Raw genomic sequence first — 20347 nt, 5'->3', positions numbered from 1 at the left:
TAGTCACACCTGGCAGCCCCTTGCCGGGCTCCTTGGCTTTAATTTACACATTACTCCATCTAGTGGCCTAACGGTTCCAGCATCCAAGAGTTTAAAACTCTGCCCTGGCACCAGCTGGAATTCAAACCTCTGCAGCAATTTTGCCATCACCACTTTCGCCTCCATCTGTTAAGAAGAAAAGCAAAGTCATCATCAGTGACAGCAAAACCAGCTTGGACTGCAGCTACTTAAAGTCAGTGTATTATGTCATGCTGCTTCGTCAAGGTAGCAATTTAGTAGTTAAATGTTACTCTGTGAACACAGGTGGCTGAGTTTGGGCAGGAAGAGTTGCCTGGGGCTTCCTGGATTTGAAGGCAACTGACAGGCACTAAGATCTGTCCCTGTGTTCATGTGTTAACCCCATTTTGGAAATCACAGGCAAAACCAAGCACTTTAACCTGAAGATTTTGAGCACGGGTGCTTAGATGAGCTCAAAGCACAGACCCGAAGAGCTGGCCTCCTACTGTCCTTCTGAAATGCTCTCTGCCATGCTCAGGTACTCACATACTTCATTAAATTGTTCCTCCCGTGCACACAGTCCCCTCCTTGCCTTCTCAGAGCCAGCCCTGGATTGTGCCCTCTGCCAGCTGATGACTCCCCTGCCTTGACTCTGCCAGCAGCAGCCACAGGATGGTCCCTAAGAGCCCCTGCACACCTCCATGTGTCTGACCTGGGCTGGCAAAGGGATGTTGACTGTGATTCCCATCAAGGGGTTTGGATTCAAGCAGGTGACCCAGGACAGTTCAGAGGGAGGGCAGCCTGCTCCCCCCGCCATCCCCGCAGGCACCTTGGCTGCATGCGGGCATGGGTGACATGGGACCAGTTTGGTACATGTATGTCTGCTCACGTGACAGTGTTTGAGAGACATGCCCTGTCGTGGGCATGGTGGGGATCTTCCCTCTAGAGGGAAGAGGGTCAGTGCACCATCAGTGTGGCCTTTGGTCCCCCACCACCAGCACACCCTGAGCTGGCCCAGTGCTCGCTAATGAAGGAAGTATTGTTCCCGACCTCTGCTTACCTGTGCAAACACCTGCCCGATGCAGGATCGGGGTCCCAGAGAGAATGGAAAATAGCAGTAATATGGCCTACAAAGAAAAATGTTCAAAACTGTCACTCTGACAGCTTGGTTATAAAGAAGCAAGCAAATATTTCATCACAGCAGCAAGGTAATGGTCTAATTACCACCTTACCTAGCTGACTTGTTAAGACCATCTCCAAATTAACATTTTTTTGGTTCAGATCAGCAACACAGCTCTGAAGCAAGTTTCCTCACCATCTCCACTTACTGTATGGCTCAGCTCACAGAGCTGTTTTGTTGCATGCAAACCTTATTTCAAAACTGAATATCAAGCATACCACAAATGCTCTTCAGCCTGTCATGTGGACGCAATGATCCACCCAATTATTGCTCCTTTGGGCAGCTCTGAACCACGTAAGTGAGGGGGCATTTGTTCCAGAAGATCAGACTGACTCTAGGCTGAAGTAAAACCCCTGACTCATGAAGTAGGTAGGTGCAGGGATCAGCACCAACTACTTAGGTCACTGATGCCTCCCACTGCACTCCAGCCTACTGATGCAGATACAGCTTAGGCTGCCCACCCACATGGCTGAACAGCATCTCCTGTCCCTCGGCCCCTTGTCCCCTCTCTAATGTGGAGACACTTTCAGTTTCCAGGGCTGCCATGCATTGAATGTTTGTATTGCACTAAGGCAAATATTCAACCTGGTTTTGGCCCAAAGCTTTGACCTCAATATAAACATTAAATAACATTAGTATTGGTCCTTTTTGTAAGGTATTACATGGTCTAAAAAGCTTCTGAACAAGAGCTGCGCATTATTGCTCTCTATTTGCATTTGGGTAAGGATTCAGCATTACTCATACTGGAATGGAAAAATAGTTTTATTCTACTTTCTTCCCCTTGAAATCTCTTCCTGTAATCGTTCCTTATTACATATTTAATAACCTGGGAGTAAAAAGAAACTCACTTAGGTGCATCTTTGCTAAATCGGTCTGGATTGAAAGTGAGTGGATCCTTGAAATACCTTTCCATCCTTCCCATTATATAAGTGCTGAACTGTCAAGAAAGAGTTTATTTGCGTTAGTCAGGAGCAGCACACTGAAAATAACTCTTTGCTGTCACAGGTACAAAACCGTAACTGCCTTCCACTCCCCAGGCAAAACAAATCCAGAGTCCCAATTCATACCCCAGTTTTGCCCAAAATTTCGGCGAGGCCAGTAGAAAAATACCCAGGGAGTGTTTTGGCCCTCTGATACACAGATCCATTACACTTGGATCAGCTGCAGCAGCTAAAAGGTGCTGATGGTGGATGGCACTCACAACAAGCATTGTGTTTCCAGGAATTCTGATGCCATTGATGACGTGCTCCTTCTCCATCCAGCGTACCGTCCCTGGGAGGGGCGGGTATAGCCGCAGTGATTCTTTCAAGACCTGCATCAGCGAAGAGCACAAAGGGTCAGTTAGTTAATACAGTGTAGGAAGCAGAAATAAAATTAATTACCTCCCTATGGCCTTTCACTTTGGCTAAATGGGAGCTTTTGACTTGTGGAACAGATGCTGGTGTATCTGCCTTGGACTCTTGTGGGCAAAATATATGGCTAAGTCAGCTCCTTCAGGCCTGGTTCTTTCTTACGACTGGTAAAATACAGAGAAAAAGAAGCAAAAACCAGAAGAGGTAGCATGCATTGAACAGATCTAACACCTCAAGTCAGGTCAACAACTAAGTGAAAAAGTACTGGGAAGCAAATTCAAAGGGAATATCTAAGAGTGAAGTCTCATGGCCCTGATAAGCCATTCTCGGGGCTGGCTGCCATGAGGATGGGTGGTCGCTCCCACCTCCTTCCCATTCTCAGCACTGCACTCCCGCTCCTGCCTTTGTCCTGCTTCTGCTGCTCAGGGAGCTGAGCCAGGTCAGAGCACCGAAATGACAAAAAACAACCTGGCAAAGGAAAATGAATAGGGAACAGTGGGAAAAAACAGAACGAGACCATTTCTTTTGGTGGCAGTGAGCTGTAAGAATGGCTTATTTCATCAAAGTGAAACCTAATTAAAAGTGCACATTAGCATCGCACTGCAATTAACAGTGTGTATGCAAGAGTGGATTAATGAAAAAGAAGCGTGGACAAAAGGACTCAGAATTGCCTGAGTGACAGGAGAGGAGTCCCATGGTCTCTGATACTCCAGTGATGGACTGGCTCTGACCAAGGGCGACTGTGACTTTGGTTGTACAGATCCAAGCTTGTTCTGTTAAATAAATGGTCTGCTTTGAGAGGCTCGTATGTGATCTGTCCTAAAATTGAAAGGCTTTGATACCTTGTCCTAATTGGAGTGGTATAATTGTGGTGGTGTTTGGAGAAGCCTAAGGAAATCTGCTGATTTCTGTAATCACACAGAGACGCCTTTTCCTTATGAGAAATACACCTCTGAAATCTATCCGCTGTCAAAGCACGGTGATTTGTGGGATGGGATATGGCAAATGGTAAAACACCATCACCCACCTCGACAGGGCAGTTTAAGAGAAAAGCGATCATGGCAGGCTACTAAAATCACAGGGAATTTAAGCAGGGAGAATAGCTACCAAGACTGTGATTCAGCTTCTCCTGAGGGCTACTGGTGTACCCCATCTTGTAAAAAAGGATACGCAACACAAATGCTGGCAAGTAGCCAAGCCCTGGCTTTGCAGTTCATTACCAACCAGCATTTCTATACACAAGACATCTTTTAGGACCAAACTTTTTTCTCCCCCTGAGTGACTGAAGAGGGTTTCAAGACTGAATAATAAAAAACTGAAATTGCAAAATATAGCCATTATTTTTGGATGTCCTCAAATCCTGCTGAGTTTATGGTGCATGATATCATAGCTGGAAAGGCTTTAACAATAATCAAGCAAAAATAGAGCTGTGAGTTTGGGAAGTGACTGTGACTCATGCACAGGTTGGGCTTGAAGTTGCAAACCCTTCTTAAAATACAGCTATGGTTTCAGCTTAAACAGGTAGGGATTAAGCCACTCCGCTCTAGCTCCCAGTTTGGTAATAAAGAAATCAGTGAAGGAATCGTGTGGAATTTTGGAAACAAATTCAAGGAGCATCCTTCCTAGCAAGGCTGGGCTGCTGCAAACAGCTCATGGTACCTGCCTGCTGACTCTCTGCGGACAAACGCTGTCAGGATCAAATATTGGCATGGCTCTTAAAATTTTAAAAGTGTGGGGCTCCTCTTGGCAGTCCCATGAGATGGCAGGAGTGCTACCGAACAGCTCTGACTGGTATTTTACCTCACTCCTACAGTACCTGTGATAAGTAGGTAAGTTTGCCAAGATCCTCATAGTCAATGTCTCTCTTGGCACCAAGAACGTCATCCACTTCGGCCTGAAGCCTGCAGTTAAATTAAAAAATGTTAGTTGCAGACGCCCATTTCTTGCTAGGCAAGTTGACAAATTACATTTTTTTACTTTCCAGACATTGAGTTGGACTTTGACTCCCATCCTCAGGCAAAATGCCTACTGATTCCCACCCAGCCTGTACGAACTTGTTCCTCATATCAGGACGGAGATATGTGTGCACAATGCAGCTGAATCAGGCAGGACTCAGGACCAGCTTTATATAAAGGCTTTGAAAACAATCAGTTAAGATGAATTATTCTAATTCCATCTAAGCTTTTTTAAAATTTTAGATATACTGGGACTCTGAAACTGTTTATTTTGGAAGGGAGGCTAGAATTTGTTGGGAATTGATCCCAGTTTTTTTAATAATCCTTATAATTAAGTTCACCTTGAAATTAACAGCAAGCTGGGTTTGCAAACTGGAGCGCACGTACCTTTCCAGTATTTCAGGATGCTGAGCCAGTGCCATTACTGTAAATGACAACTGATTGGCAGTGGTTTCATGACCTAACAACACCAAAAATTGGTTTAAAGGTTAGTATGAAATAATAACATAATACAAAGATGGTCTACTAGTGTGACTGTGAACAGGAAACTTTAAACGTCAGGCCCCAAATGTTTCATTTCAAGTATGCTAGAAATTAAAGGAAACACTAAAAGGGATGTAAATTCTACGTAAGGAGCTTTCAAGAACGACAAGAACAAGACATAACTGCTAAAGGTATGAGCCATCTTGCTCAACTCAAAGCTGCAGTGGCTGCATACGGCACCTACTGGTTATTAGCTCCCTAACAGAAGGGCTGGTGAGGTTCATTATTTGCCTTGTCATATTATGGGACACATGGTTCTGCTGAGAAGCAAGGATTTACTGGTTTTGAGGGAAAACAGAACTTCTAACCATCTTTCTTTGAAATGTCTGCTTTATGTGGATAGTTTTCATTTTTTCATGGACAGGCATATGTATTATTTTAAAGCATGACAGAAAACAGACTTCTGCAGAGATGTATTTGTTTCAATAACATCTTTCTTGCAAAATAACCACTGTTTTGACTTCACCTTCTTAGGAACCTAAATCCTACTGACTTGCAAGATAGATCTTTCTACGTTGTTTACCTCACGTATCATCTTGGCCCCTGCTTTTTCTGATAGGTTTGACAGTGCCCTCTCCTACCAAGCGTTGAATAACGCTCGTAAGGCAAGAATGGCATTTAATCATGTGGGTGAGGTGACGTGAAGACATGAGGAATATGTTAAAGATGCTTTCAGTGGGGCTTAGCAGGATCTGAAGGGCCAGAATCCCATGAGGAATAGCCTTGCCCCCCAGCGGGCTGTCCTGGTTTTGGCTAGGATAGAGTTAATTTTCTTCCTAGTAGCAGGCATAGTGCTGTGTTTTGGATTTAGGATGAGAAGAATGTTGATAACACGCTGACGTTTTTAGTTGTTGCTTAGTACTGCTTATGCTAGTCAAGGACTTTTCAGCTTCCCATGCTCTGCCAGGGGCACAACAAACTGGGAGGGGGCACAGCCAGCATAGTTGATCCAAACTGACCAAAGGGCTATTCCATACCATATGACATCACGCTCAGTATAGAAACTGGGGGGGGTTGGCCGGGGAGCAGCGATCGCTGCTCGGGAACTGTCTGGGTATCGGTCAGCGGGTGGTGAGCAATTGCATTGTGCATCATTTGCTTTGTATATTATTATTGTTATTATCATTATTATACTGTTATTATTATCATTACTATTTTACTTTATTTCAATTATTAAACTGTTCTTATCTCAACCCAGGAGTGTTTCTCACTCTTACTCCTCCGATTCTCTCCCCCCATCCCATCGGGGTAGGGGGAGTGAGCGAGCGGCTGCGTGGTGCTTAGTTGCTGGCTGGGACTAAACCACGACACAGGCAATGCTGCCCTCTGCACCACAGGTTGGAAACCACTGGCCTGGCATTATTTGCTGTGCTGATATGACAAAAGAGGATAACGTATCATTTCTCTATGGTTCTCAGTTGCCTATGGAACTAGGAGTTCTCTTCAGACTTCGCCCAGCTGGTCCTACGCCAGTGTAATACTGCTGCCTTCCAATCAAGTGACTCCTGGTTACAGCAGCATCAGACGGAGTGAACAAGGACATTAATCATGACCTTGTAGATGGCCCAAGAATGAGTACAGCTTGCCACATGACATATCCAAATGTTAAAATAGTTACCAACCCGCAACAAAGAAAGTGATAAAGTTATCCAGAATGTTTTCATCATCTCTAGTTTCCTCCAGAGCTGTCGAGAGAAAAGCAAACAAGATTAGAAAACATCCTGCTGTCCCAGCTGGAACAGCCAGAATGCTCTGCCTTGTTTTGCACATTTTGTCTGAGGTAGCATTGGGAGGGGATGCTGAGCGGGCAGATCAGTGGTGATTTGCGACCAATATTTGATCCAACACAAAGGAACAGGGAACTTTCAAAGCAACTCTCACTATCTTCAGTGTGAAAAAACCCTCCTGAAGACACCAGAGGATCACAGTTCAGATGCCCAAAACAAGCCTCCCCAAACCTCATTGCAAAACATGCCACAGACGAATTAACTTCAACAGCGACATGTCCCCTACCATCTCCTTTCAGTATCTGCGTAAGAATATCCAGCGTGGCTTCCTTCCCGTTCTGGATGGCCTCTCTCCTCTGGTCAATGCACTCCTTCCCTACACGCCGCAGCAGCCTCACACTCTCCTTGACCTCCTTTACCAGCTTCTGTTTCCCTGGCATGTACTGAATACAGAATTGCTTTAGTCATTTTATTCCTTTTGCTGGTAAAAAAATATTGCCAGTGTTATTTTTCAAGTGAGCACCTTGTTTTCTGCTAAATGACCTTTGTCACAAAAACATCTACTCTCCATGGAACAAAGAGAATGTCCCCAAGGTGAAGGGTTTGGGCTGAAATAAGAAATATTCCAACGTGGGCATGCTGCTGTCCTGCCTTGTCAGAGCTGATGTTTTGAGCACCGTGAGCAAAAATCCTCACCTCTCCATGGAGAGAAACTGCAGCATGCGATACACAGAATCTCACCTCTGGGCCCAAAAAGGAAAACAGGAGCTCTAAAAACCTAAACTACAGCTTTCATGAGAAACTGTGGAATGATTTTTAACTTAAAATATTTCACATTACATCCATAATTTCCTAGTATATGAATTTTGGTTGAAAATATTTTTTTTTATGGTAAGAAAGTTCACATTTCTTCAACCTTGAGTGAAGGCCGCCATCCTTCTTGGACAAATGGCAAAAATCTCAATTTTTGCAGTGATGGGCGTGAAAGTGTAAAACCATATGAGAAGAAGACACATGCACAGGGGAAGAGAAGGCAGAAAGACAGAAAGGAAGCGTTAAATGTTAATGTTAATTTTGCAAGTGTTTTAAAGCACTAATGAATTTTATCTCAATGCATGTTGGAGGGAAAGAGATACTGAGGACCCTTTCCCCGTCGTACATGGACCTCGCACAGTTCCAGCCCACTCGTGCAGGAGCAGGGGCTCCAGCTGGACGCAGGAGAGAGGGCTGAAGTGAGGTGCGTACAGACCTGCATGAGGGGGATACGCGTCTTGGTCATTCCCTCCAAGACCATGGTCACAGCGCGTGGGAAAGGCGTCTGGTCATCGCTCAGTGTGTTTAATTCCAAGCCAAAGGCTACCTGAGGAGCAGGAGAGAAAAAGGCAGCAACTCGCTGCATCCTCCTGGCTCCCTGGGGCCAGGTTGAAAGAGCAGGACAGCCTCACACCACCGCCTTTTTCCCCTAGAAGTACCTCAGGCTAGATCCTGCCTTGCAGGAGGCTGCGAGGGAAGGGTAATATCTATGTTATGCTTCTTCCTTGTTTGGGGAGATTAATAATTTACTATTACTCTACATGCACCCCAAATTGTTTTGCATAGAGAAGGGAAAAGCCAGCGTAAGGCACACTTCATGCAGACATATAATGGTAATAATACAACATCCACACGTGAACAAGCACTGAAGTGCCTCTTTTGGCATGGAGGGGTGGGAGGTATGAGGCTGTAAGGGCTTTTGCAAAGGGTCCCCATCCTGCAGGCCACACCTAAGCTGTGCAGACCCTTCCCTAACTGCCCATTCCTACAGCTCAGCCTGAATGGAAGTGGCACAATTAGTCCTTCAGCTCTTCTGGCACTGCTGGGTAAAGGTCTTGTTCCCTGGCTCCAGCTCCTGATCCCGTCCTGCTGCTGGCACCCTTTAATTCCACTCCTTCCTGCCAGCCGCAGAGGAAACAAGAAAGCGGACAGCTGGTACCTTTGCAATGATATCCATAGTCACCCGGTTCATCATCGTCAGCATGCTAAACTCTTTTTTCCCATCTGCCTTTTCCTGTAGCTTCTCCATCAGCTCCTCTGCTTTTTCATTAAAAGTTTCCATAAGACCAATCAGGTAGCTGAACAATCAATAAAGATGAGTGATGGGGGCTCTGGAGAGGACATCTTTGCTCAGGCAGAATTGCCTTCATTATTTTCCATAGAAAATTGTAAAGATTTTTTTTTTAATAGTAAATTTGCCTTAATACTTTAAAAAGAGAACAGATAGATAAAATGAGCTAAATTCTTCTTATAGCAGCCCTGCTCCATCCTGCCATGTAAACAAAGGCTGTTGTGGCAAAGGGCTTTGGCCTGTGCGTGCTGAAGCAAATGGTCTTTATCTTCAGACCCTAAATGCAATGCGTCGAGGCACACACAAGCAAACCAGATCAACCTCCTGCTTATCAGTCACGCTGTATCTCCCGTAGGGAATCACTCAGGTGAATGATGAGGCTTGCCCACGTCAAACCCCCGAGATCTGTTTTCTGACAGGATATGGCAGCCATCACCACACTCCTGGACACACAACCCTGGGACCTTTCTGCCATCGCTGAGCTCATACGGCTGTCACTGCCTCATGGGAAGTCTGGACAAATTATACCTGTCATGGAACTAGTGCGTTGGACTCCAAGTAAAATACGATTTTGGCACTAAACGTTTTTTTTTCTCTTTCTAAATATCAAGTAATAGATCATTGACAGGGAGAATCATGAAAATACAGTAGAAATAACAGATAGATCATCCCAGAGATATTTGTCTTACGTTCGGCTGAAAGCTGGATCCATTATCTTCCGCTGCCTCTGCCAATGCTCATGGTTACAAACAGTTACCAAGCCATTCCCTAGAAACCTAGCATTTAGAAAAACAAGGAGAGGAACAGTTTTCAGCAAGGGAGCCAGCCGAACCCTGTGCAGTCACAAAGATAACTCTTCCACATCTACTTTCTTGTATTTTTCCCATGTGTAGGGGGGCATGTGCTGCTTTGAGTACAGAGTCGTTGCATCACTGTGGACAACAACTGAACTGCAGATATGTTTTGCCTGGTAGGTGTGGACTGCTGAGTCCAATAAGATGCTGGTTCATTACAGCTGTTATGCAAATAATTAATATAATAACTGGATTATTACATTTTTAAAAGCTTTAGGCTAAAAGAGAAAAATCCCCTTTTTTATTATTGAGTTTAGGAGCTGGAAATTCCCAGGCGTTAAGGAATAATTCAGTGCTCTAAAATCTAAGTGAGAAGTTTGATGATGGTTTTGAGCAAACTATTCTGAGACTAACTAAACATCCACAGGGGGGAAAAAGAAATATGATCAAGGTAAAAACAAATCCAACATAACCTCCTCCCTGACTGGGAAGACATTTGACTTGACACATAATTTAGTAGGTACACATTGCTTACATATGTCTGGAATTAGTCATTAATCCCCACAGTAAGGGAAATAGTCTGAGTCAGAGTAAGTGTCAAGCCTGTGACGTTATTAATCTTTCACTTATTTTCCGACCACAATGGCTTCAGATGGGTTTCACCTACCTCTCACCAAATATGTTGAAGATACGACCGTATACCAGCCGATCCTTTGGGTACCGCGGTGACATCAAGAACTCCTAAAATCAAATCTCCGGTCAGTGAATATGATCCATTTCCCAGACAAAACATAAAAAGCCACTCACACATTCACTCTTTTCCTCCTGTAGCAATAGTTTGAAGACTAGATGAATTATTTTGTGTGCCCTGATTCCCCAGTTCCTGTGCTGCTAGCTTGTTTTGCATGCTTCTAGCACTTTTTGCCCAATGACCCGAAACCTCACTCTGTGGTTATTGCAGAGATTTAGAGGAAGAAATTCAGTCCCTTGTGCCTTGCTCATTTGAGACATTAAGCTCTTGCAGAGAGTCTGCTTTTCAGAAATGGTCAATGCTTGCTCTATCTGCTCTTTAAATAAAGGTAACAAAGTAAATCAACTGATCAAGGAAGAAAATAAATCAGGACAGGCTGGAAAGCAGAGCACCTCACCCTCCTAACCCAGCCAGAGCTGCCCTCTCCACAGGCACAGACTGGCTGCACTGTGCTGTCCTGAACATCAGGCACCACCTCTCTTTCTGGAGGGACAGGCCGATTGCCACTGTCAATTCAGCTTTATTTTGCAGTACCTTCACTCCTTCAGGGCTCAGAATCATTACCGAGACTCTGTGAAAGGCATTAAGCCGTACAATAGGTCCATATTTCTCTGCCCTACAAGAAGAGAAGGAAAAAAAAAAAAAGAGAATTACAGTACAAACCACCAACATGTAACAGTTCAGACCTAATAACCTCAAAGGACCAAAGCCGCATGTACTGGAAACTGATGCAGTCTTCAGCAAATAAAGCCATTCAGAGAAAGATCAATGCTCTCTCTCTAGCTCCTCTGCCAACCTTCTGAATGATGCTAAATATGTAATTCAGGGCCTCTGTGCCTTGATTTCCCAATTTGTGTTACAGGGCTACCCCATCGATGTTACTGATGTCTCTCAACTTACCACTGCAGGAAGAGATCATGCACAAACTCCTGTTTCCTCAGCATTCTCCACAAGATTGGCAGATGTCCAAATAAAAAGCTGCAGAAATTGAAGGTTAAGAGTGTCATGAGGATGCCAACATAGGGTTTTGTATGGATTGCAATCCTTGTTGCTCAGTGATGCAACATGAGTGTTGCTCATGTTTTCCTCCTGGTAAGGAAAGATAAAAATAACACCTAGCTGTGCCAGTGCCCAGCTCTCACATGGGTAAGCTGGGGACCAGGGTCAGGCTGGTGCACTCATGCAGCCAGGAAGACCAGTGCAGAGGCACAGGACAAGGTCTTTTTTGCTGCTGTATTATAGGGGATGCTTGGGTCTGGATCTCCCAGCAAACTGCTTTGCTCTTTGCCTAATTGACAGAATCTCCACCACAACTATTACATTTCTGTACATGCAACAGACATTTGCATTAAATATTCTTTAATACATGCTCAGCCCTGATAAGCGTAACTTTGGTTCTGTCAATGGAGTTAAATTTAATAAAATTAGGAATGGTCTGCTTCTGTCTAAAGCCATGTCACCTCAAATGCTGAAAAAAAAAGACAGCCTACGAGGATAATCACTGGTTAATATGGAAATTGCAGAAATGAATAAAAAGGGTTAACTCTTCAAATACAATAGCTGTATTAAAAAGAGATCAACTCCTTCCTTCGGCTGCGAGTGGCAAATTCCCACTGGCTTTGCATACATCCGAAGGACGTATTGGCCAAGCTCCTCTCTAAATGAAGCAAGCTGCGCTCAAGGTCTGTTTTCCATTTGAGAGACAGCCAGCCATGCTACCATCCTTTTCAGTATAAACAAGCTATAGGGGGAAAACAGGCTCTTATTTTATTTCTGTTGGAACTGGGAGGTACTTAAAATAACAAGCACTCGACAAAGTTATCCAACATCTACAGAAACTTTTAATCCTTTCCTTGTTTGATACCTCCATTGTAACGGGACTCCAAAAAGATGTGAAAGCCCCAAATATGACAGATGACTCCTGTGTTAGCTAAAGCTCCAGAAACTACTCTATCTGCAGCACATGAAGCAAGGTCCCACTCATGGCTCCTCTTGTGTGTCACATGAATCCTTAGAGATATTTTTCATCCCCTGTCCCATCACTACTGAATTAAGTCAGGTGTTACAACAGGCCTAAAACATTCATCTGCTAATGATGAATCCCAATTACTTACTGCATGCCATGAAAAAAACTAAGCAAGGGCTTGGTTTGGGATATAGAACTATGGGACACTATCATCTGAAAACATGTATTTGCAAAGAAATCCCTTTTGGCCATTTCTTGCTATTAAATCTTTAATATGAAGCAAACCTTTGAAGAGATGACCTCCTCTCTTCACAGGTGAACTATTCATATGGTAAAAACAACACAAGCCACTAGGACTCACTTTTCCAGCCTGTCCTACACAAGTCTCCTTTAGAGATGTGCTGTGTTAGTTCTGATAAAATAAATCAGCCCAGGAAATCAAGGGCATTAATGTAATCTTGTCATCATGCAGCCATAAGACCTTAGACAAAGTCTGAGGTTTTGATAAGATCCTGCTGTACTTCGTCCTAAACTAAGGTCTTCTTAAGCTTTTATCAAAGGGAAAGAGCCAAGTGCAAAGGGAAAGTCATGCATCTGGGACAGAATAACACCTTGAAACGACAGAGGCTGTGGGCTGACCAGCCATAGAGCAGATCTGCTGACCACAACCTGGGGGCTGGTCCTGGTGGGCAGCAAGCTGGACACAAGCCAGCCTTTGCTTCTGGTGCTGCTCTTCTCCAGTTTGCCAGATACAGCCTCAGCTGAGAAGCGTTTAGATTTCGATGAATCCCACTTCAGAGTAATTTAGATTGGCAAGGACCCCTGGAGGCCATCGGTCCAGGCCCCTGCTCCAGGCCAGTCAACGTCAGAGCTGTTACAGGCTCAGGGCCTCACCCAGTCACTTGTGCCAGTGTCTGAGCACCCTCATGGTGAAGGTGTTTTGCCTTACACCTAACTGGGATTTCCCTTGAAGCAACTTCTGCCCATTGCCCTTTGTCCTTCATTTTGCACCTCCAAGGAGAGTCTGGCCCCATCTTCTCATAACCACCCATCAGGTAGCTGAAAACAGCCAGTGGATCCCCTCCACCTTTCAGCAGCTGCTTCTCCATCCAAAGCAAGCCCAGCTCTCAGCCTCCCAGGCATCCTGGCTTGCCCTCCACTGGACTCGCCCCAGTTTCTCAATGCCTTGTAGTGGGGAGACCACCAAAACACACAGCACCTGGTTTTACTTTTTTTTCTTTAAATAATAAATGACTTTTCAGAGCTGGAGGTATTTGATTTTCCCTACCTTGGACATTTAGGAGTGGAAGTGTTTGTGCAACAGGTACTGCAATGGGAGTTTTGGACTGTCCCTGACAATTTATACTTTTGAAAAGCTATCAAGTACTGTGGGCTCACATGACATACAAGCTTCCACCTAGACATACCAGTACCAGAAACTTTCTTGGGAAGGATCCTAGGCTGATCACCAACATCAAGCTGCAAACCCTGAAGAAGGAACAGAAAAACAGCCACAGGGTTACTGAACCTGACATAACTCTAGAGTGTTACTTCACACCTCAAAATGAATGTAAGGACAAGCAGGTTCAGGTATGACAAGATCCATCCTCTCTCTAATCTCTCATCCTTTCTCAAAGGGGAAAGAGGGTCTTTGCACAGGAGCTTGCAGAGCTCATTGACAGGGCTTTAAACTAGATGTGAAGGGGGAGGGGGAACACTTCAGGCTTGCCTGTGACAAGCTGTGGGATGGTACGCAATGGTTAGAGGGACGGGGTGCTACTGTGAGCCCTCAACCTATTGCGCAGAGGCATGATGGGGACACTGCAGCACAGTTGAAGTCTAGCAGAGATGAACCGGGGGCTCCTGAGATAGAGCTCACAAGGAAACCTTCGTGAAACACCCTGAGGGAAACAAGGGATGCTCCACTAAGAAGGTGACATGGCCAACAGCCCAGATGAAATGCCTCTACACGAACGCACGCAGCATGGGGAACAAACAGGAGGAGCTGGAAGCTGCTGTGCTACTAGACAGCTATGACCTGATTGCCATAACCGAAACCTGGTGGGACGAATCCCACGACTGGAATGTGGCTATTGATGGCTACAGGCTCTTCAGAAGGGACAGGCAAGGAAGGAGGGGCGGAGGCGTTGCCCTCTACGTAAAGAAATCAATACACTGTGAAGAGCTGTCCCTGAAGAATAGCCACGAGCAGGTTGAAAGCTTATGGGTAAGTCAGAGACAGAGGCAACAAAGGGAACCTTGTGGTTGGTGTCTACTACAGGCCGCCTGATCAAGGGGAGCCTGCTGACGAAGCCTTCTTCCTCCAGCTCCAGGAGGCTTCGCACTTGCAGACTCTCATCCTGCTGGGGGACTTCAACTACCCCGACATTTGCTGGAAAAGCAACACGGCGAGCTGCAGGCAATCCAGGAGATTCCTGGAATGCATAGACGACAACTTCCTAAACCAGGTAATAGACACACCTACCCGAGGGGACGTGATACTGGATCTGATGGTCACCAATGCAACTGAGCTCATCAGTGATGTCAAGACTGGAGGCAGCTTGGGCTGCAGTGATCACGCATTGGTGGAGTTCATGCTCCTGAGGAACACGGGAAAAGCGAGGAGTACAGTCAGGACCCTAAATTTTAGGAAAGCAAACTTCCAGCTCTTCAAGGAGTTAGTCAGAAGGACCCCCTGGGAGATGGTCCTCAGGGACAGGGGAATGGAACAGAGTTGGCAGATCTTTAAGGACACCTTCCATAGAGCACAAGAGCTATCAGTCCCCAAATGTAAAAAATCAGGCAAGGAAGGGAAGAGACCAGCACGGCTGAGTCGAGACCTGCTGGTCAAACTAGAGTAAGAGGGAATAGCACAGGCAGTGGAAGCAGGGACAGGTGTCCTGGGGGGAATACAGGGAAATGGCCTGGTTGTGTAGGGAGGGGGTCAGGAAGGCCAAGGCGAGGATGGAGCTGAATTTGGCAAGGGACGTAAAGAATAACAAGAAGGGCTTCTACAGGTATATCAACCAGAAAAGGAAGGTTGAAGAAAGCATACCCCCCTTGATGAACAAGAAAGGCAAACTTGTATCAACGGACGAGGAGAAGGCTGAGGTACTCAACAACTTCCTTGCCTCGGTCTTCACCGGCAACCTCTCTCCTCACCCCTCCCGAATCGATGGACCAAAAGATGGGGACCAGGGGGGTAAAGCCCCTCCCACTGTAAGGGAAGATCAGGTTCAAGATCACCTGAAGAACCTCAATGTACACAAGTCTATGGGACCTGATGAGATGCATCCCAGAGTCCTGAGGGAATTGGCTGATGTAGTTGCCAAGCCACTCTCCATGATATTTGAAAAGTCATGGCAGTCAGGTGAAGTCCCTGCTGACTGGAAAAAGGGGAATGTTGTGCCCATTTTTAAAAAGGGAAGAAAGGAGGACCCTGGGAACTACCGACCTGTCAGCCTCACCTCTGTGCCTGGGAAGATCATGGAACAGATCCTCCTCGAAGATATGCTCAAGCACATGGAGGACAGGGAGGTGATTCGAGACAGCCAGCACAGATTCACCAAGAGCAAGTCCTGCCTGACCAACCTAGTGGCTTTCTATGAAGGAGTAACTGCATCAGTGGACAAGGGAAAAGCAATGGATGTCATCTACTTGGGTTTCTGTAAAGCTTTCGACACAGTCCCCCACAACATCCTTCTCTCTAAATTGGGGAGATATGGGTTTGATGGGTGGACTGTTCGATGGATAAGGAATTGGCTGAATGGTTGCATCCAGAGGGTAGTGGTCAATGGCTCGATGTCCACATGGAGACCGTTGACAAGTGGGGTCCCTTAGGGGTCTGTACTGGGACCGGTGCTATTTAACATCTTCATCGATGACATAGACAGTGGGATCAAGTGCACCCTCAGCAAGTGTGCAGATGACACCAAGCTGAGTGGTGCGGTTGACACGCCAGGAGGACAAGATGTCATCCAGAGGGACCTGGGCAAGCTGGAGAGGTGGGCCTCTCTGAACCTCATGGGGTTCAACAAGGCCAAGTGCAAGGTCCTGCACCTGGGAAGAGGGCAACCCCCGGTATCAGTACAGGCTGGGGGATGAAAAGATTGAGAGCAGCCCTGTGGAGAAGGACTTGGGGGTACTGGTGGATGAAAAGCTGGACATGAGCCATCAATGTGCGCTTGCAGCCCAAAAGCCAACCATATCCTGGGCTGCATCAAAAGAAGCGTGGCCAGCAGGTCGAGGGAGGCGATTCTGCCCCTCTACTCTGCTCTGGTGAGACCCCACCTGGAGTACTGCGTCCAGCTCTGGAGCCCTCAGCACAAGAAGGACATGGACCTGCTGGAGTGGGTCCAGAAGAGGGCCACCAAAATGATCCGAGGGCTGGAGCACCTCTCCTATGAGGCCAGGCTGAGAGAGTTGGGGTTGTTCAGCCTAGAGAAGAGAAGGCTGCGGGGAGACCTTATTGCGACCTTCCAATACTTAAAGGGGGCCTACAGGAAAGATGGGGAGAATCTTTTTAGCAAGGCCTGTTGTGACAGGACAAGGAATAAGGGATTTAAACTAAAGAAGAATAGATTTAGACTAGACATTAGAAAGAAATTTTTTTACAATGAGGGTGGTCAAGCACTGGAACAGGTTGCCCAGAGAGGCAGTGGAGGCCCCATCCCTGGCAACATTCAAGGTCAGGTTGGACGGGGCTCTGAGCAACCTGATCTGGTTAAAGCTGTCCTTGCTCACTGCAGGGGGGTTGGGCTAGATGACCTCTAAAGGTCCCTTCCAACCCAAAGCATTCTATGATTCTATGATTCTAATCTTAGTATCTGACCCTGATTACACAAGTAAAACTTGGAGTTAGGCAGCCAAGGCTGGTGTCCCTGTAGGACTGTGTAAGAGAGTGCTGGAGCAGTGCCTCTTCCCGTTGGCATGTTATGGAGGGCATATGCACCCAAAGGCGAGGCTGAATGGGAAGCCCACGCACTCCTGGAAGAACCATGTCTCCTTGCGACAGTGCTGCCACTGCCTTGCTGGGAGCATTCTCACTGCCCTTTATCACTGATGACTGTCCCAGTTGCAGCTGGGATAGAGTTAATTTTCTTCCTACTAGCTGGCATAGTGCTGTGTTTGGGATTTAGTACCAGAATAATGTTGACAACACACTGATGTTTTAGTTGTTGCTAAGCAGTGCTTACACTAGTCAAGGACTTTTCAGCTTCCCATGCTCTGCCAGGTGCACAAGAAACTGGGAGGGGGCACAGCCAGGACAGCTGACCCAAACTGGCCAAAGGGCTATTCCATACTGTATGACAACGTGCTCAGTATAGAAACCGGGGGGAGTTGGCCGGGGGGCAGCAATCACTGCTTAGGGACTGGCTGGGTGTTGGTTAGCAGGTGGTGAGCAATTGCATTGTGCATCACTTGCTTTGTATATTCATTATTATTATTATTTTATTTTATTTCAATTATTAAACTGTTCATATCTCAACCCTCGAGTTTTCTCATTTTTACTCTTCCAATTCTCTCCCCCATCTGATCGGGAGGAGTGAGGAGCAGCTTCGTGGTGCTGGCTGGGGTTAAATCACAACAATTACTTTTTAAAATTTTTTTGGCAGAAACCAAACGCAGCTCCTGAGGGAGATGGGCGACTCTGAACTGCTCGTTTCATGCTGCTGTGGCCTCCTTGAGGCGACCAGCCGGGGAGATGTAGGCCAGCACAGCCCACCCCGCCAGCCCAAGCCAGGCAGTGCTGCAGAGACGCGGGCTGCAGTGCTTATTTTCTGCTCTGACATTTTCTGGTCGCTCCCGCCGGGGTGCAAGGTCCACCGCTCCGGCCAGCCACGGGAACGGGCCTCGGGGCTACCGCCGGCGGCGGCGACCGCTCCGCAGGCGCCTGCAAACCCCACCGCAGGTCCCCATCCCTCACCCGGGCCCCGCCTTGCCCGCCCCTTACCTCTCCCGCGGGGCGCCGGGGATGTGGTCGTATTTCGCGTGGATGTATTTCAGGTAGCCGCAGTACAGGCCCAAGGCCAGGAGGGAGAGGCCCAGCGCCAGCCCCGCCGCGGCCCCCAGCGCCTCCATCGCCGGCTGTGGGCGGGCGGCTGCCAGCACCGCCCCTCCCCGGCCAGCGGCCGCCCTGGGCGGGCGGGGCGGGCCCGGAGAGGCCGCGGCTGCGGGCGGGGCCGGCCCGGAGAGGCCGCGGCTGCGGGCGGGGCGGGCCCGGAGAGGCCGCGGCTGCGGGCGGGCTGCGGGCGGGGCCGGCCCGGAGAGGCCGCGGCTGCGGGCGGGGCGGGCCCGGAGAGGCCGCGGCTGCGGGCGGGGCCGGCCCGGAGAGGCCGCGGCTGCGGGCGGGGCCGGCCCGGAGAGGCCGCGGCTGTGGGCGGGCTGCGGGCGGGGCCGGCCCGGAGAGGCCGCGGCTGCGGGCGGGGCCGGCCCGGAGAGGCCGCGGCTGCGGGCGGGCTGCGGGCGGGGCGGGCCCGGAGAGGCCGCGGCTGCGGGCGGGCTGCGGGCGGGGCCGGCCCGGAGAGGCCGCGGCTGCGGGCGGGGCGGGCCTGGAGAGGCCGCGGCTGCGGGCGGGCTGCGGGCCCGCCGAACCAGGCCGGCGGTGGCGGGCCTGAGGCGGGAGCCCTGGTGCGGGTCCAAATGCACCCACACCGGGTAACTGCCTGGCCGGGGGGGGCGGGAGAGAGAGTGTATGTATGGATATATGTATGTATATGTATGTATATATGTATGTTTGTTTGTTTAGGTGTGCATGCAGGCTTTCCTGGGTGGAGGTGGCGCTTCGCACGAGTGCGTGAGGAGGTCGGGCACGCTGCTGCACCTTCATGTGTTTGTGCACACACCTGGTTTTAAGTAAGACTCGTCACTGAAGGCTCTTAAACAAACTAAGCCGTCACAACACAAGGAAGGTGGAGGCTCTGTGTTGACTTGTAACTGTTTAAAGTACAAAAGGAATATACCCTTGATGCCTGTAGGAATCGATAGATTTTCAGAGCAGTCTGCTTTGGACCCTGTGCTATACAACGTACTCATTCATCATCCAGACATAGGAATGAGAGACGATACAGTTTCATTCAAAATGGGCGACCTAAAGCTGACTGCCACAAATTGCATAAGGATCGCAGGGCACAAGGGACCGAGCCGTAAAATGGTGGAAATTCATTTCTGGTAAATGAAAAGTAGTAATGCATGGGGAAAGATAATTGTGTATATCCATATCCAACCAAACCAGTGGTGGCACCTATTCAGGAAATGTCAGCTTAATGCTCAGTACAGACCAGAGAAGCAAGCAGAGCGTTGGCAGTATTAGAAATGGGAGAGGGAGCAAAACAAGATGCCTGACTGTATTAGTATATAGAGGAGTCTATAACTAGAGCACACCCACTGTGCATGAATACCACATGCGTTCTTCCTCCCAGCTCAGCAGAGGTACAGGTATAGAAACAGAACAGATTAGACCTCCAAACTGAAAAAAGGATGACTGAGGGAAGTTATGACAGGGGTCTGGAAAATCATCAGGGGTTTGGAGATGAATAGAGACAAACTAATCATTACTTTGTATAGTTCAAGAACAAGGAGGCACTCACTGAAATGATCGGGCAGCAAGTCTACAAGAGGAAGAGATTTTTCACAACAAATTGTTAAATGGAGGAACTCATTGCAACAGGCTGTTGTGGAGGCTAAATTAATAAATTGGCTCACAAGAAGCCAGGGAAAGTGATGGGGGATGGATCTAGGTGCTGTCACTGGTCTCAGCAGGAGCTCTGTGCTCTGGGGATTCCTGGGAGGAATGACAAGACCCCAAATGGCCCAAGAAGACCCCCTGAATGGCCCAAGCTCTGAGGATACACAAACCTCCCACTGCATCCTCCTGTCTTCCCATCCTGCCCTCAGCCCAGCAGCCTCTTAATCCCTGCAACAATCTCCACAATCTGCTCCCCCTTCTTCCTTCCTCCTCTGAGACCTGCTGCCTGCA

At 47.7% G+C, this 20347-nt stretch overlaps 1 protein-coding gene across 1 annotated transcript; it reads right to left on the bottom strand.

The window, feature by feature from the left end:
* Positions 1-3: 3 nt before the first annotated feature.
* On the bottom strand, positions 4-18450 carry CYP46A1 (cytochrome P450 family 46 subfamily A member 1). The gene is made up of 15 exons (XM_075712744.1): positions 18323-18450; positions 11304-11381; positions 10938-11019; positions 10320-10393; positions 9548-9634; positions 8727-8865; positions 8004-8114; positions 7041-7197; positions 6650-6712; positions 4872-4944; positions 4346-4430; positions 2379-2489; positions 2026-2114; positions 1058-1124; positions 4-165 (listed from the first exon to the last, which is right to left on the bottom strand). The coding sequence occupies exons 1-15, from the start codon at positions 18448-18450 to the stop codon at positions 4-6; spliced, it is 1506 nt and encodes a 501-aa protein (XP_075568859.1).
* Between the last annotated feature and the right edge of the window lie 1897 nt (positions 18451-20347).

The sequence above is a fragment of the Pelecanus crispus genome, chromosome 6, assembly GCF_030463565.1.
Source record: "Pelecanus crispus isolate bPelCri1 chromosome 6, bPelCri1.pri, whole genome shotgun sequence".
Lineage (NCBI taxonomy): Eukaryota > Metazoa > Chordata > Aves > Pelecaniformes > Pelecanidae > Pelecanus > Pelecanus crispus.
The sequence above is the reverse complement of the archived record's forward strand: the minus strand, read 5'-3'. Positions and strand labels throughout refer to the sequence as shown.